Source organism: Panthera leo, chromosome A1 (assembly GCF_018350215.1).
Source record: "Panthera leo isolate Ple1 chromosome A1, P.leo_Ple1_pat1.1, whole genome shotgun sequence".
Lineage (NCBI taxonomy): Eukaryota > Metazoa > Chordata > Mammalia > Carnivora > Felidae > Panthera > Panthera leo.
This window is the reverse complement of record NC_056679.1, coordinates 116664468-116682574: the sequence shown is the minus strand read 5'-3', so window position 1 is coordinate 116682574 and position 18107 is coordinate 116664468. Positions and strand designations below refer to the sequence as shown.

The window sequence follows — 18107 nt, the reverse complement described above, 5'->3', positions numbered from 1 at the left end:
CTCTTTAGCTACGAAAGTCATAGATGGTATCTTTTTCCAACAGGAGGCTACTTTATCTACAGTGCACATCTGTTGTTTGGTATATCACCTTCATGACTTACCTTAGCAAGATCCTCTGGATAACTTGCTGCAGCTTCTCCATTAGCACTTACTGCTTCAACTTGCACTTTTTAATTTAAATTCCAATTAGTTAACATACAGTGTAAGTTTAAGACATACAACATAGTGATACAACACTTCCATGCAACACCTGGTGCCCACAAGTGGACTCTTCAATCCCCATCACCCATTCAACCCACCTCCTCATCCACCTCCACTTTGATAACTATCACTCTTTTTTGTATAGTTAGGGGGTCTGTTTTTTGATTTGCTTCTTTTTTCCCCCTTTTTTCATTTGTTTTGTTTCTTAAATTCCACATGAGTGAAATCATACAGTATTTGTCTTTCTCGGACTTATTTCGCTTACCATAATACTCTCTAGTTCTTTATGTCATTGCAAATGGCAAGGTTTCATTCATTTTTATGGCTAATATTCCATTGTGTACATATATCTCATTTTCTTTATCCATTTGTCAATGGACACTTGGGCTGTTTCCATAGTTTGGCTACTGTAGATAATCCTGCTATAAACAAAGGGTTGCACATACCACTTTGAAGCAGTATTTTTGTATTTTTTGGGCAAATACCTAATAGTGCAATTGCTGGAATGTAGGGTAGTTCTATTTTTAACTTTTTTGAGGAATCATACTGTTTTCCAGAATTGCTGCACCAGTTTGTATTACCAACAGTACAAGAGCATTCCCTTTTCTCCACATCCTTGCAAACACCTGTTGTTTCTTGTGTTTATTTTAACCATTCTGACAGGCACAAGGTGATATCTCACTGCAGTTTTGATTTGTATTTCCCTGATGATGAGTGATGTTGAGGATCTTTTCATGTGTCTGTTGGTCATCGGTATGTCTTCTTTGGGAAAATATCTATTGACGTCTACTTGCACTTTTATGTTATGGAGATGGCTTCTTTCCTTACCTCATGAGCCAACACCTGCTAGCTTCAAACTTTTCTTGTGCAGCTTCCCATCTCAGCCTTCACAGAAATGATGAAAGTGAGGGCCTTGCTCTGGGTTAGGTTTTGGCTTAAGAGAATGTGACTGTTTTGATCTTCTATCCAGACCACTAAAACTTTATTCATATCAACAACAAGGCTGTTTCACTTTTTTAAATGTTCATTTACTTTTGAGAGAGAGACAGATAAGAGGATCCAAAGCAGGCTCCATGCTGTCACCGCAGAGCCCAATATGGGGTTCAAACTCAGGAACTATGAGACCATGACATGAGCCCAAGTCAGACACTTAACCAACTGAGCCATTCAGGCACGCCAAGGCTGTTTCACTTTCTTATCACTCATGTGTTCACTAGTGTAGAACTTTTAATTTCCTTCAAGAATTCTTACCTTGCATTCACAACGTGGCTGTTTAGTTCAAGAGGCTTAGCTTCCAACCTATCTTGATTATCTACATGCCTTAGTCACTGAGCTTAATCATTTCTAGTTTTACTTTTTTTTTTATTACTTGAACACTTAGAGGTCACTGTAGGGTTATTAATTACTAATTTCAATATTATTGTGACTCAGGTAATAGGAAGAACCAAGGAGAGGGAGAGAGATGGGGCAACAGCCAGTTAGTGTAGTCAGAATACATACAACATTTACTGATTAAGTTCACTGTCTTATATTGGCACAATTCATGGTGGCCCAAAACAATTATAATAGTAACATCAAAGATCGCTGATCATACCACCATGAATATAATAATGAAAATTTGAAATATTGTGAGAGTTACCAAAAAATGTGACACAGAAACAAATGTGAGCAAATGCTGTTGGGCAAATGGTGCCAATAGACTTGCTCAAAACAGGGTTGCCACAAATCTTCAATTTGTTATTAAAAAAAAAAAAAGGCATTATCTGTGAAGTGCAACAAGGCTAAGGGCAATAAAACAAGGTATGTCTACATTCTTGAGTGATAAAGAAATGAACTATCAAGCCACAAAAAAATATGGAGGAATCTTAAATGCATATTGCTAAGTCAAAGAAGCCAGTTGAATAGGCTATATAAGATTCCGAGTATATGTCATTCTGGAAAAGGAAAAGATCAGTGGTTACCAGAAGTTTGATTTAGGGGTGGGGGAGGTAGAGTGAAACTTTTCTGCATGACACTCTAAAGTTGGAAACATGACAGTACGCATTTGTCAAAACCCAGAGAACTATAAAACACAAAGACTAAACACTAAAATAAACTATGGTCTTTAGTTAATATTACTGTATCAATTTTAGTTCATCAATTACAACAGATGTACCACACTAATGCAAGATGTTGAAAACAGAAAGGTGCAAAGAGAGAGGATATGTTTTCTGTATATTTTCTGCATAATTTTTCTGTAAACCTAAAACTTCTATTTATTTTTTTAATGTTCATTTATTTTTGAGAGAGAGACAAAGAGTGCAAGCTGGGGAGGGGCAGAGAAAGAGAGAGACACAGACTCTGAAGCAGGCTCCAGGCTCTGAGCTGTCAGCACAGAGCCCAACGTGGGGCTCAAATTCAAGAACCATGAGATCATGACCTGAGCTGAAGCTGGACGCTTAACTGACTGAGCTACCCAGGCACCCCAGCCTAAAACTGTTTTCTAAAAAATCTAACAAGGGGCACCTGGATGGCTCAGTGGGCTAAGCGTCCAACTTCAGTTCATTCATGATCTCAGAGTTCGTGAGTTCAAGCCCCACATTGGGCTCTTTGCTGTCAGCAAAGAGCCTCCTTCAGATCCTCTGTCCCCATCTCTGTCTGCCCCTTCCTCACTGGTTTTCTCTCTCCCTCTCAGAAATAAATAAATAAACTTTAAAAAAAAAAGGGGGGGGGGAATAAAAAAATAAAGTCTATTAAAAATAGTATCAAAATATAATTTCAGATCAACCTCAATTATTGAGACAAAAAAATTAAGTATTAGCAAATAAAATACAACATAAAAATCTAACACTTTATATAAAAAAGGCATCATGACCAAGTGGAATTTATCCCAGATATACAAGAATGAAATATTAGGAATTGCATTAGTATAATTTACCAAATCAGTAGATCTAAGAAAAGTCATAATTATTTCTGTGTGCTAAAAGGCTCTTCAGTAACATTCAACACACATTCCAGATTTTTTAAATAATTAAAGTAGGAATTGATGACTGTATCTCTAACTTGACCATGTATATGTACATTATATTATATCACATCATAGATCATATACATATTATACATAATCATGTTAGGGACATACCTTACTTAATGGGGAAACAATGGAAGAATCCCAATAAAGGTCAGGAACCAGGAAAGGATGCTTTCTATTTTTACTACTTTGTAACATTACATTGGAGAAATTATCCAATGCAATCAGAGAAAGGAAAACAAATAAAGGTATATAAATTGGAAAAGAAGACTAAAACAAATCAGTAAGGTGTCAGGACATAAAAACTACTCACAAAAATCAACAATCTTCATATACATATGAATAATAACAAGTTAGAAAGTATTAAGGGATAGAAGATCCTATTTATAAACAGAACAAGATAAATTCTTAAAACTAAACTTGTTAAGAAATGTACAAAATCTCATGTGTGGAAAAATTAAATGCACTTCTAAAAAGCCCATAAGTGGACTTGAGCAAATGGAAAACATTCCCTGTTCTTAGGGTTAAGTCTCTTTGACTTAATATCATAAAGATGTCAGTTGTCTCCAAATCAATAGATGAGCTAGTATGATCCCAATAAAATATCAACATTTTATGGATGCAGACAATAACAGAAAAATAAACATGTAAGAATAAAGAGGAATCACCTCATACCCATTAAAATGACTACTACATTAAAAAAACAAAGTCAGAGAAAGACAAATATCCTAAGATTTCACTCATATGTGGAATTTAAGGAACAAAACAGATGAACAGAGAGGAAGGGAAACAAAAATGAGATAAAAACAGAGAGGCAGACAAACCATAAGGGACTCTTAAATACAGAGAACAAACTGAGGGTTGCTGGTAGGGTGTTGGGTGGGGGATGGGCTAAATGGGCAATGGACATTAAGAAGTATACTGGTTGGAGGGAGCACTGGGTCGTATAGGTAAGTGATGAAACACTAAATTCTATCCCTGAAATCATTATTATACTATATATTAACTAATTTGGAATTAAATTTAAAAAAAAATAACAAGTACTGTCAAGGATATGGAGAAATTGGAATTCTGCACTGTTGTTAGGGAAGTAAAATAGTGCTGCTTCTATGGATAACTACATAAAGGTGTCTCAAAAAACTAAAAATGAGGGACGCCTGGGTGGCTCACTCGATTGGGCATCCGACTTCAGTTCAAGTCATGGTCTCACAGTTTGTGGGTTCAAGCCCTGCGTCGGGCTCTGTGGTGACAGCTCGGAGCCTGGAGCCTGCTTCAGATTCTGTGTCTCCCCCTCTCTCTGCCCCTCTCATGCTCATGCTCTGTCTCTGAATAATGAATAAACATTAAAAAGTAAAAAAAAAAAAAAACAAAAACAAAAACTAAACTAAAAATGAAATTACTATATGATCGATCAATCCCACTTCTGGTTATATATCCAAAAGAATTGAAAGCAGGATCTTGCCCTGTTTATTACTTAGTAGTTACACTTGATTCTGGCTTGATGTCAGTAATTTTTAGTGGCTTAGTGATGTGCTCATGGTAAAATGACTCTCTTGCCTAAGTTATGTGATGTACCAGTAATGACAATTCACTAATTATGAGCCAGTTACTGTTCCAAGCATATTATTTGTACTAATCGTATTATTTTTTAAGATTTTATTTTTGGGGCACCTGGGTGGCTCAGTCAGTTGAGCGTCCAAATTTGGCTCAGGTCATGATCTCGCAGTCCGTGAGTTCGGGCCCGCGTCGGGTTCTGTGCTGACAGCTCAGAGCCTGGAGCCTGCTTTGAATTCTGGGTATCCCTCTCTCTCTGCCCCTCCCCCACTCGTGCTCTGTCTCTCTGTCAAAAATAAATAATCATAAAAAAAAATTTTTTTTAAAGATTTTATTTTTAAGTACTCTATACACCCAACATGGGGCTCAGAATCACAACCCCAAGATCAAGAATTGCACACTCCATGGACTGAGCCAGCAAGACACCTCTCCATTGAATTTTTTTAAGGTAAACTCTACCCCCAAAGAGGGGCTGAAACTCTTGACCTCAAGATCAAGAGCTGTATGCTCTACCAACTAAGCCAGCCAGACACCCCAATCCACTGGATTTTCACAAGAACTATACAACAACACAAAATAGGTGCTATAAAGGTCAATGTCTTACAGATCAGAAAGCAGTGTAACAGAGAAGTTGGGTTATTTAGCTAAGGTTACAGAGGATGGAGGTTCGAGAATAAGGATTTGAACTGCTGTACTATGCCTCCAGACCACAGGTCCTTAACCTCTAAAGGGCAGTGGGGTGAAAGCAGGATCTTGACAAGATACTTGTGCACCCATCTTCATAGCAGCTCTAATTCAACAGAGCCAAGGGGTGGAAGCAACTCAAGTGTCTATCGATGAATAAATGAATAGACAAACTCTGGTGTAAATATACATATACATACACACATACGTACACACACACACACACACACACACACACACACACACACACACACAGAATATTATTCAGCCTTTAAAAAGGCAGGAAATCCTGTCACATGCTACAACATAGATGAACCTTGAACACACTATGCAAAGTGAAATAAGCTAGTCACTCACACACACACACGCACAAAGCCAGTCATAAAAAGACAAATACTGTATGATTCCACTTATATCAGGTACCCAGAGTAGTCAAATTCATTGGGACAGAAAGTAAAATGGTGGTTGCCAGAGGCTGGGAGCTGGGGATTGGAGTGTTTAATGGACAAAGAGTTTCAGTTTTACAAGATAAAAGAAGTTCTGGAGATGGGTGGTTGTGATGATTGCATAACAATGTTAATGTACTTAATATCATTAACTAACTGTACTCTTAAAAATGGCTAAAATGGTAAATGATCTGTGTATTTCATCACAATTAAAAAATGTCCAGGAAAAAATGGAAGTAGCCTTCAGTTTCCCACTGAATAACGCCAGCCTGGGCTCCACACCCCAAAAATGCCTTCTATTGGAAAAAATGCACTTCGTACTACCAACAGAAGAGCACATTCTTTATATAAGAAACACTGCTTGCCTCATCTGCAATTGCTGAAACTGGAAAATAAAGGCATTTCGAAATGAACAGAAAATGGCAGGCATTATATTATATAAAGACAACAAAAAATGAGAATATTGTTTAAAACCTAACTATGAAAAGGAAAACAAACATAACACTCCAAACCAAATTAAATAACCTTAAACAGTCATTTGATGTTATGAAAAAATACTGTGAATCAAAAAAAGAAGTCACTGTATGGAACCAAAAAAAGACTCCAAATAGCCAAAGCAATCTTGAAAAAGAAAATCAAAGCTGGAGGCATCACAATCCTAGACTTCAAGGAATTACAAAGCTGTAATCATCAAGACAGTATGGTACTGGCACAGAAACAAACACTCAGATCAATGGAACAGAATACAGAACACAGAAATGGACCCACAAACATACGGCCAACTAATCTTTGACAAAGCAGGAAAGAATATCCAATGGAATAAAGACAGTCTCTTCAGCAAATGGTGCTGGGAAAACTGGATAGCGACAAGCAGAAAAACGAACCTGGACCACTTTCTTATACCATACACAAAAATAAACTCAAAATAGATGAAGGACCTAAACATAAGACAGGAAGCCATCAAAATCCTAGAAGAGAAAGCAGGCAAAAACCTCTTTGACCTCGGCCGCATCAACTTCTCACCCAACACCTCTCCATGATGTATCAGATAAAGGGTTAGTATCCAAAATCTATAAAGAACTTATCAAACTCAACACCAAACAGAAACAATCCAGTGAAGAAATGGGTGAAGAAATGAATAGACACTTCTCCAAAGAAGACATCCAGATGACCAACTGACACATGAAAAAATGCTCATCATCAGAGAAATACAAATCAAAACCACATTGATATCACCTCACACCTGTCAGAATGGCTAACATTAACAACTCAGGCAACAACAGATGTTGGCGAGGATGCGGAGAAAGAGGAACCCTTTTGCACTGCTGGTGGGAATGCAAAGTGGTGCAGCCACTCTGGAAAACAGTATGGAGACTCCTAAAAAAATTAAAAGTAGTACTACACTATGACCCAGCAATTGCACGACTAGCTATTTATCCAAGGGATACAGGTGTGCTGTTTCAAAGCGGTACATGCACTTCAAGGTCTATAGCAGTGCTATCGACAATAGCCAAAGTATGTAAAGAGCCCAAATGTCCATCAATGGATGAATGGTCAAAGATGATTCACACACACACAAACACACACACACACACACACACACACACACACACACACACACACACTGGCGTATTACTCAGCAATCAAAAAGTATGAAATCTTGCCATTTGCAACTACGTGGATGGAACTAAAGGGTATTATGCTAAGCGAAATTAGTCACAGAAAGACAAATATCCTATGACTTCACTCATATGAGGACTTTAAGATACAACACAGATGAATATAGGGAGGGAAGCAAAAATAATATAAAAACAGGTAGGGGGACAAAACATAAGAGACTCTTAAATATAGAGAACAAACAGAGGGTTGCTGGAGGGGTTGTGGGAGGGGGAATGGGCTAAACAGGTAAGGGGCGTTAAGGAATCTACTCCTGAAATCATTGTTGCACTATATACTAACTTGGATGTAAATTTAAAAGTAAATAAATAAAAATAAATAAATAAATAAATAAATAAATAGGGAGGGGGAACAAAAGAGAAGTCAGAACAAAAGTGGACAGAAAAAGAAAAGATACAAGAGTTAGTCAAAACCAGGAAAAACTGAAGAAAAAGACAAATCATCTCGGGGGGAAAAAAAGACTAAGTTATAAGATGTCCCAGGAAACCGATTTTACTTAAAATATAATAACCGACATTAAGGAAAAAAACAGTCAAATAAAATCAAGAAAGCAATATGGATCACATAGAAAGTTATAGATACAGAAGCAAAGAACCCAACATGTATTATATGTAGTCTCTGAAGGAAAAAAGCAAAATAATGGAACAGATGTAATATTCAAAATTATAATACAAGAAAAGTTTCTGGAAATAAAACTTGAATCTACACATCAAAAGGGTCTTCCATGAACCTAGGAAAATTGATATGGAATGGTCAACTCTGAGATCTATCTCCGAAAATCAATCAGATTTGAAAGAAAAAATCCCCCATGCCTCAGGCAAAAAGACAAAATCATTTAGGAAGGGAAGAATCAGATTGGTATTTTCACAATATACAATATATTCATACAATGTACAAAGAAAGGCAGCAAAGAAGTTTTTAAAAAACCAAGGACTCTCAAAATAAATAAACTTAAAACACTCAAGGAAAGAAATTTGAAGATTTTATATCCACCTGTCCTTCAAATACCAAAGCTACAAAAATCAGTATTAAACATGCAAAAACTCAAGAATACAGTATTCAGGAACCTCTCTTGAGGAATTTAGTACTAAAGAATGAGTTTCATCCCAATAAGGACTAACTAGGGGGAAATTCAGAAAACCTTACAATGGTGAGCATTAAATATATTGTTGTAGATCTCTAAAGTAAAGGTGGTAACAAGTGTGGAAAAACTGTATGCAAATTGTTTCCTAAAAACAACATGACTAAGAAAATGGGAGAGAAAAGGAAAAACAGAATAAAATAATTCGGTTATATAGTAAGAGGGAGTCAAGCTATAGCTGACAAAAAAAGGACATCCCAAATAAGGAAATTTGAGGACATGAGAAAAGATACAAGCCTGACCATAACTACTGGAATAAAAACACAAACATTACCACACACCAAACATAATTTTAAAAGGGAGTCTTTTGTTTAGGGTTGTATTTTGTTTCTGGCACTACAAGACGCTCCAGGTTCATCTCTTTATTTCCTTCCCCAGTCCTAGCATCAGCCAATTCTCCAAGGAGCCTTGTTCCTGGTGTAAAGGGAGCTGAACATTCACTGGAGAACCAGTTGCTCTGGTGCTTTGGATAGGGCATTAGTCTTAAAATACTCTCCCCAAAGCTGATTACTGGGAAAATGAAGAGAGCTGGGGCAGTGGCAAAAGGGCTAGAAAGTACCAGCAAGTCCTGAACCACTTGAGTAGCTAGGAGATGCTTTACTTGAAGAAACCACTCAGCTACGGCCAATCTGGGCACATCCTCTAGATTACACTATCTTGACTGGCAAGAAAGACTGTATAAGTCAACCAAAACAGGAGTGATCTAGTATGCTCTAGTGTCCAAAAATTGCTCTTACTCAGTCACTCGAAGTGCCCATCTGAGGACACACAGCAATGAGGACTCATGTCTCCTTTACCTGCTAGTAAGCTCTACCAAGAAGTTGCCTTCCAAGCTTATTCTCTATTACAGGCAACAGTCACCTGGTCCCCAAGTCTCTGGACAGGCCCTCCAGCCCCTCTGCTCCCAGGACAAACCACAGGGAATGCCCAAGTCAGAAGAGTGAAATCTTTGCAAGCTGCAAGTTCTCTTTCAGACCTTACTAGGAACTCTAGAGTTAAACCAAAGAAAAACCACAGAGCTCCCCTCCCAAGTGTCATAATAGGTATTATAATTATTTTGTTACTATTTTTAAAAATTATTTTAAACCCACATGAATATTCTATTCCTTTCATGTGTACTGTTAAACAGCTAACCTTTCTCTTCCCGTGATTCCTACTTTCTCCAGTTAACCAGTTATAATTTCATTATGCATCTTCCAGACCTTTTTCTCAATCGATATATTTAACTGAACACAGAATATAATTTTATGAAGGGGGTCAGAAGTTTGTGGAAATCAGTTTGGTATTGTTTTTGTGCTTTTACTTAACAGTAGGTCTTGTTGATCTTTCTTGTTAGTACACAGATCTAATTCATATATATAGTAATGGCTGCACTATATTCAAGAATAAATGTATGTTTTATTTTAAATGTTTCACTGTTAAATAAACCTGCAGTAAATACCCTTAGAAGTATATGTACACATACACAGGTATGTTTTTAGGATAGCCATGAGTAGAAATGCTAAAGTCTCCACATTTAAGACTTTGGAGGGGGGACTATGGGAGAGGCTCAAGTCCCAGGGGGTGCCTGAAGCCACAGAATGATCTGAAACCATCCAATCTTTTGTCCCCTAGGTACTTTAAAAGGCAATTCCACCAGAATGTAAATTCCATGACAGCTGAGCCTTGACGCCTTGCTCCAGAAAACAATACCAGGGCCTAGAACATGGTCAGCATCTCAGTAATCACTGAATAAATGAACACATGTAGGCAAGTCACAGGCATATTCCTCAACCAAAATGCAAAATTTCCATGGATTTTAGAAAGACCACAAACATCAAGTAAGTTTCTCTTCCAGAGATTTCTGAGTTATCTGGGATTGCTCTGGGCTCCTAAATTTCCATCCCACCTCCTCACCCCACCCCACCTCCTTTCCCCAACCCCACCCTCCACCTTTTCAAGTCACCGCCTTGAATCCCTTCATACACTCATTACCTAGACATACCCCTTAGAGACTCAAACCACTTGTTAGTCCCAAGAGAATTTAGAGAACCTGGAATTCAGAATTGCTTTTTTAGTAGGGGTGACTCGAGTTAAGATTCCACTGTACCAAAGAGGGAGGGAAATCCTGTGAAGACAAGGTGAATTAGATGATTTCCTAAAGAGTACTGAATCATGGAAGGAACTCAGCTCGCTGATATTTTCTCCAGCCTGCCTTAAAAAGGTGAGCAAAACAGCCCTATCTACTAGAGTCTGACTTGAAGGACCTGTAGAGCACACAATACTGTTAAGCAAAGAACCCACTAATCTGCCTGCAATTGGCCAACAAATATTGTAGAAGATACTTTGAACCAGGCCTTGAGCCAGTAGATAACATTCATAATGCTCCCAGTGGCAAGATTCAGCGTCAGAAACAAATTAGTCAAGTTATGCCTGACAGCAAGGGAATTACGTACAAAAGTCCAAAGGAAAGAGTATAGTACTTTAAGGGATCCAAAGGTGACTCAGATGCTTCAAGGGGGCTACATGAGGCAGAGAACGTAAACAAGGCATATATGGTGGCAGCCTTGTTAACCCACATAGAGTCCTCTTTTCAGGATACAGAAGTTTGTGTAACTATTGTTGGTTTATTTAAGGGACTGATTTTTTTTCTTATGTATCCCTGGGATGCACAGTACCCAATCCAGGGATTTTCAAAGCTTTTTTTTTTTTTTTTTTTAGTTCAGCAATCTGTGTGATCTAATGCTCAAGTTACACCAAAGTAGGGAAGGCAGTTTCTCAGTGGTTCTGAATGGGGCTGGGATTAGGGATTTCACCATATCCTGGGGACACAATCTTAGCTGTCCTACTTGGGGAGGAGGTGCACTACAAGCAGAGGCTAGGGATATTGCTAAACATCTTAAAATGCACAAGACAGCCTCCAGAACAAAGAATTAGCCAACCGAAAATGTCAACAGTGCCAAAACCCAGTAACCCTGTGCTTAGTCTAACTGCAGATAATAAGGAACACACTAAGTTCAACCCTCAACTCTGCTGTTCCAAAAAAGAGACCAAAGGAGGCTAAAATTAGAGAAAAAGTTTTGTTCAGTCTCCTCCGGATACACATCCCATCAGAGGAAAATACAACTCGTGCTGAAGGAACCTAGGGAAAAAAAAGTGACAGGACTCAAATGAAGGGAGAAGAAAGAATAAGCTCTATATGTAAATACTCAGTGTATGAAGAAAAAAACAATACACAGGGAAGAATATGGAATGTTCCCACCAAATGTGAATAGGCCCAGTCAATGCCATTTATTATACATGTTGAACAGTCTCTGAGACCCAAGGGCTCCCATATGAAGTTTTTTTTTCCTTTTTCTTTTTTGCATCAAACAGGTTCTTCCAAGAGCCTGCTCACAAGGAAGAAAAAAAAGAGTAATCCTCAATAAAATGAAACAAACAGGAAACGCTCAACAGTCTACATATGAAGAACAAAGGTTAAAAAACTCACCAGACAAAAACCACACCAAACACTCGTCCCATTTAATTTCCTGTTACATGCACTGAAGGAGCCAAGAACATCAGGCCCCAAGGCAGCAATGCTCTGAGGTTCTAGCTCAGGCTCCCCCTATGTGACAAATTCATGCACACACGCCCGCACATACCAGACCCAGGCAGAAATACACATGCATGCACAGGTGGCAGAAAACCAGAGGGGGTTGAGGGGGATAGAAGGCTGGTCAAAAATATGCTAGCAACTGGAAACTGGGGACCCAGAGAACCTTTCTGCTGCAGGCTAAGCCAAGAGTCAAAATTAAAACAAAGGGAGAACACAGGATCAATGTAGTATGCTCAGGTAAGAGGTTGGACAGATGAAGAGGGAAAGATGCAGGGGGAGTTTAGGGAAAGCAGCCTCAGAAGAGGTTTTTATTGGGAACTCAGGCAGAGGTCCTGTGACTCCAGTGACATACTGAGGCTGAAGGAAATGCCACAGCATTTCCTCTGCATCCTGTGCTCTTTCCCAAAGTAGAGGGAAACCACAAACACCCACCCTCGAGCCCTCCCCATTGCCACTCTTAAGGACTTTCCCAAGTACCCCGGAAAAAAATGACCCCCCTCACACACAAAGTTAGCAAAGGGCCAAGCATAGAAAGCCTCAGTAACTCTTCTTGGTGGAACCAAAGCCAGAGAAGCCCATCACAGCTGCCATCTCATCATCCTCCTCAAATGTCAAGTCCTCCTCAGCCCTCCTTTTCTTCTCCTTCTGTTTCTCTTTCTTGTAGGCTTTGGCCTTTTCCTCCTAGGGGGGAAATCACTCAGAATCAGTTCAGACTCCTGAGCCAAAGATTGAAAGAGACAAGTGAGGTCAAGATTCCTTTCTATCTTTAGGAGAAAGCAGTTAAAGACAAATAAAATTTTAAGAACAGAAGAAAAGCCACACTAAAGATTTTAAGAAACAACAAAGAGAAATTTTAGCCTGTGAAGAGCACTTCTCAGTCCTACATTCCAGGTTATCTCTGGTTCTTAAAAAAGGTTATGGAAGCAAAACCACATAATAGTACCTATCATCCTGGGGCACACAGCACATGCCAGGAATTGGTGTATGTGCTTTGTGTAGATTATATATTAAGATCTCTAATATGGGGAAACTGAGACATGGAGAAGTTCTATAACTTGCCCAAGAGTCATAGCCAGTAAGTGAAGGAAACAGAATTCTGACCCAGTCAGGCTGGTTCCACATGCCTCTTGGGGACTAGGTGTATTTAATCCCTCCTGCAGTAAGAAAAAAAGTAAGTACGCCCAGAGAGTCCACGAAAAAAGAATAGGTTTACAGCCATATTCTTAAGATCATGAGAGTCCCAAACAAAGGCAGTAAAGGTTTCCCCCAATATAGAGAAATTCAGGATACAATTATCCTCTGGGGGTGGGAGTGGAATGAGGAAGAAGGCTTCCCCATGATTCATAACATAAAACTCAAAGCTAGGGGATAAAAGATGGAAGAACAGCAGAGCCTTACTTCTTCTCTGAGCTCCTTCATCCTTTCCTCAAAATCATAATCCTTCTGTTTCTCTTCCATCTTCTTCTTGTTGACTTCAAAACGTTTCTTCACCTGATCCAAGGTGGAACGTTCCACACGCATAGACATGCCCAGATTTCGCTGATCTGGGTGGGATCAACAGTGAAAAAGGTAATGTCAGTACATCCCCAGTCCCTCAAAAAGTCTTTTCTTGACATTATATTAAAAAAAAAAAAACTTCTCATAAAATACAAAGCAAAAATAATTATGGCTGGAAAAAAACTCCGTTGGCTTTACTTGTTCCCAGAAGCAGCAGCTACAGATAGCAAGATCCAAGTGGTGTTCAACTGGCTTTACTGAGCAAATGCATACCAGTGGGGACAGCTAGGCCATGGAAAAGACCATGGTCTTCTTGTTGAAAGCTTGAAACAGTGTCTCATCCAGGGCCTCCAGAAACATTAGATAATGAAGTAAAGGATACCCTGTACCGAAGCAATTGGAGTATTTCTCAGGCATTAAAAAAAGATCCAACAGAAACTACCCTTTCCCCAAACCCAGCCCTAAGCATAAACTACCTCCAAGCCTTACGTTTCTTTCCATTAATGTGATCCAGGAAGTTGATGGAGTCCTTCACAACACAGTCACAGACATTGCAGTAATACCTAGCAAACAGAATAAAGAGCACTTGTGGTCAAATCTAGCTATAAGGATCTTTTTTTTTTTAAATTTTTTTTTTTTTAACGTTTATTTATTATTGAGACAGAGAGACAGAGCACGAACAGGGGAGGGGCAGAGAGAGAGGGAGACACAGAATCTGAAACAGGCTCCAGGCTCTGAGCTGTCAGCACAGAGCCCTATGCGGGGCTTGAACTCACGGACTGTAAGATCATGACCTGAGCCAAAGTCGGACGCTTAACCAACTGAGCCACCCAGGAGCCCCACTAGCTATAAGGATCTTAATGTTTCAGCCAAGAAACTCCTATTTTTTAGGTAAATTTTCTTTTTACAAGAAGGCACGTCTGATTTTCATAAAGCTTTATCTCTTGGAAGAATATGGTAGCCAACCTCCATGACGCCAAAATTCCTGGTATTCCTACCCTGTGTAGTCCCCTCCCAATTTGTACTAGGGTTAGTCTGTGACTAAAAGAATGTGAAAAGTGATGCTATGTCACTTACAAAATAAGGTTATTAAAAAAAAAAAAGTGGCTTGGGGCGCCTGGGTGGCTTAGTCGGTTAAGCGTCCGACTTTGGCTCAGGTCATGATCTCGCGGTCTGTGAGTTCGAGCCCCGCATTGGGCTCTGTGCTGACCGCTCAGAGCCTTGAACCTGTTTCAGATTCTGAGTCTCCCTCTCTCTCTGACCCTCCCCCCTTCATGCTCTGTCTCTCTCTGTCTCAAAAATAAATAAACGTTAAAAAAATTAAAAAAAAAAAAAAAAAAAGTGGCTTCTGTCTTAGTCTGTCCATGTCTTACTCTGGGGAAGCCACTTGCTTTATTGTGAGCAGCACTATGGAGAAGCCCATGGGGCAAAGAACTGAGGCCTCTAAAGCACTGCCACGTGAAAAAGCCTTCAATCAAATGATTCAGCCCCACTTACACCTCAGATGAAGGCAGACCCACCAGATACCTATACTGTAGCTTTGTGAAACCCTGAGCCAGAACCACCTCGCTAAGCCTTTCCCAGATTATTTAGACACATAAATTGTGAGCTATTTGTTATCTCATGATGCTAAATTTTGGATTTGTTAACTTACAAAGCAAGAGAGAACTAATACAAAGAGGAATGACGTTAGTGGATTTTCTAAGCAACTCAGACATGTCATTTATTGCTATCTGTTTTGCCCTCCTGCTAGAAAGACTAAGTGAACATGGAAGTAGTAGTGGTGGGCAAAAGAATAAAGAGTTGTTGTAGGACACTTCTTACCACGGGAGGCAGGTAGTCAGGAGGAAGGTGTATAACCAAGCAATCCATAACAACTACAGCCTCTGCAGCCAGTCTGGAACCTCAACTCCCTTAATTCAACAGCTCCTAGGCTCCATTCTATCTCCACCTAATCTCTCCCCTAAATATCTCTTCAGTAGTTCTTTTCCTCATTTCTTCTTTAAAATATTAAGTAGCACTTACAGTACTCGTATGAATAAGCCTACCGAGTGACTCCTCCTAGAGACACTATTATGTTTAGTTGAGACCTTGGGGGAACAAAGAAAAACAAACTTAAAGGTAGAATTGTAGGCAACAAGGTTGTTATCCTGGGGCCAGGGAACCTCCTCAACACCTGCTAAAAGCAACACAGAGTTTATTATACCTATTCCTGGCTCCTGAGAAAGATGAAACGTCACTCACCCTCCCATCTCTGATTGTGGTGTGGTCTTAGTAATGACAATTGTCTTCCCAAGCTTGGATTCCAGGTCCACCTTGTAGTCTCTATGCCGGAGGAGCTCCCTTTTGACTGGCTGCACTGGTTTTCCTAAAGTATAATAGAGGAGAAAGTTTCTTCAATACTTCAGTTCTTGAACCAGAAGGGAAAAGAAATGCATGATACCCAAAATACAGGTGTATACTCTCATTTCTTTCTTGAACCCAAAGCCAGGGACACAAGGAGCACTTCTAGCAGCACCTAGACAGAATCTCGACACAGGAAAAATGATAAGCAATCCCTAAACTATGTACAGCTTTTATCCACTTTAAAGCCAACAAGTCTAAAAGCAAAGTTTTTTTTATTGATTAACTGAATTGAAAGGAGGAGTTCTGAATTTTCACAAAAAGCGAACTTTTAAAAGAGCAAAGACACTTTCAGACAGATACCCCAAGCATTAACACAGAAAAGAATCTTCACAGGGCTGGGGAAAATTTTTAAAGGAGATCAACATTCAGGAAATACCTGTTATGTGGCTGGCACTACTGTACAAATTACATAAAAACTAAAAGGGTTAGTGTGTACAAGATGGTGTGAAACTAAAATGAAAGAAGAATGTATACGTTTGAAAACAGAAAATAAGACATTTATTTTTGTACAGTGGAATCTCTATCTAGGAGAGGAGCACCAACTCCCAACACTGTACATAGGGAGCAGTACTACTGAGCATCAGCTTAAAAAAAAAAAAAAAAATCACACACTCCTTAGTAGTACCCTTGCTCTTCTCAGACTACAGGGAAAGGTCTTAACTAAGGCAGTTCTTCTTCCCCTTAAGTGACTTCAAGGGAAAGAAGTCAGCCTCAATAGCAGAATGCACAGCAACAAAATACTCCACTTCTTTTCTGTCACTACTAAGGATTCCACTCTCTTATCTGTACTTCAGGAAAGTACGAAATGAGCCAAGCAAAAGGAGAGCAAGGAAGTAGAAGAAACAGATGGGAAAACACCTCAAAACCGCTTCAGTCCTTCTTCTTGCTCTCGTTTTATACATTAAGAACTCAAGGGGCAGGGAGGCAACGCTCTGCCAGAGGTTACACGGGGTAAAAGGTCAATGCATTTCAACTCCCCACCGGCTCCCAGCTATGGCTTCGCCTCTACTATACCCACAGCCCTTGACGGAGCAGGCACGCACCATCCTTCTTTTCTCTCTCTTCCGTGAGTCTCTTCTCGGCAAGCTTCTCATATTCATCTTTGTCCCACTTTCGGCGAAAGTCCAAGTTTTTCGTCTGTAGAGAAAAAAGCGCTCAAGATTCGTCGCTAATCACGTCCGACCCCTAGAGAAATAGAAAGACCCGCGTCTACGCGGCACGGCGTCCCGGGGACCTGTGGAGAGCGAAGACTCTCCGGACCGCACCAGACTAAGGTAGCCTCAGGACCCAAACCCAAGAGACCTCCGCGATTCCACAAACCCTGAACCAGAACCCCACGGGGAAGGTCTTGAATCCGGGCCATTACACCACAAGGAGGTGTCGAGAAGCCAGCCGGCTGCAGGATATTCCGCACTGAGAAGGCACCCTCTGCCCCCCGCCCGACCAAAGCCTCCACACACACACACACAACACCTACCCCACTGCCGGACGCCATCTTCACTGCGAAGTGAATGGGAAGCCGGAAAATGACGTAAAAAGCGGCCTTGAGCCGTAAAGCAGGCTTGCCCTCCAATAAGCTTAGAGTCTCGTGTTCTAAACGAGATAAGGACTGGAGGGCTTCTTAAACAAGCTTGTTGGCCCCTCCTCTGCCCCAAGAAAATGACGCATGCGCAAGGTGGGGTTTGAAGCAACACGGAAGTAAGGGTGCCTACCAACGTTTCTTTCCCCAGGCTTTCAAAACGTGCGTTGAAGGGCTGATTTAGTTCGACTCGTCTATTTTACAAACGAGGCAACGGTCCAGATCAGCGCCCTCTGATCTAAGCAATTTTGCGTGCGTTTGCCAAGAGTTTCTAAGTTTTCGTTAAGGCTGAATCGGTTATCAGGAGTTCTAGGTGTCCCATTTACCTGTATGCA

At 40.0% G+C, this 18107-nt stretch overlaps 1 protein-coding gene across 1 annotated transcript; it reads right to left on the bottom strand.

Annotated features, from left to right (window-relative positions):
- Positions 1-11351: 11351 nt before the first annotated feature.
- Positions 11352-17763, bottom strand: ZMAT2 (zinc finger matrin-type 2). The gene is made up of 6 exons (XM_042937231.1): positions 17671-17763; positions 17237-17330; positions 16032-16155; positions 14277-14350; positions 13689-13834; positions 11352-12971 (listed from the first exon to the last, which is right to left on the bottom strand). The coding sequence occupies exons 1-6, from the start codon at positions 17686-17688 to the stop codon at positions 12828-12830; spliced, it is 600 nt and encodes a 199-aa protein (XP_042793165.1). The 5' UTR covers positions 17689-17763; the 3' UTR covers positions 11352-12827.
- Positions 17764-18107: the final 344 nt, after the last annotated feature.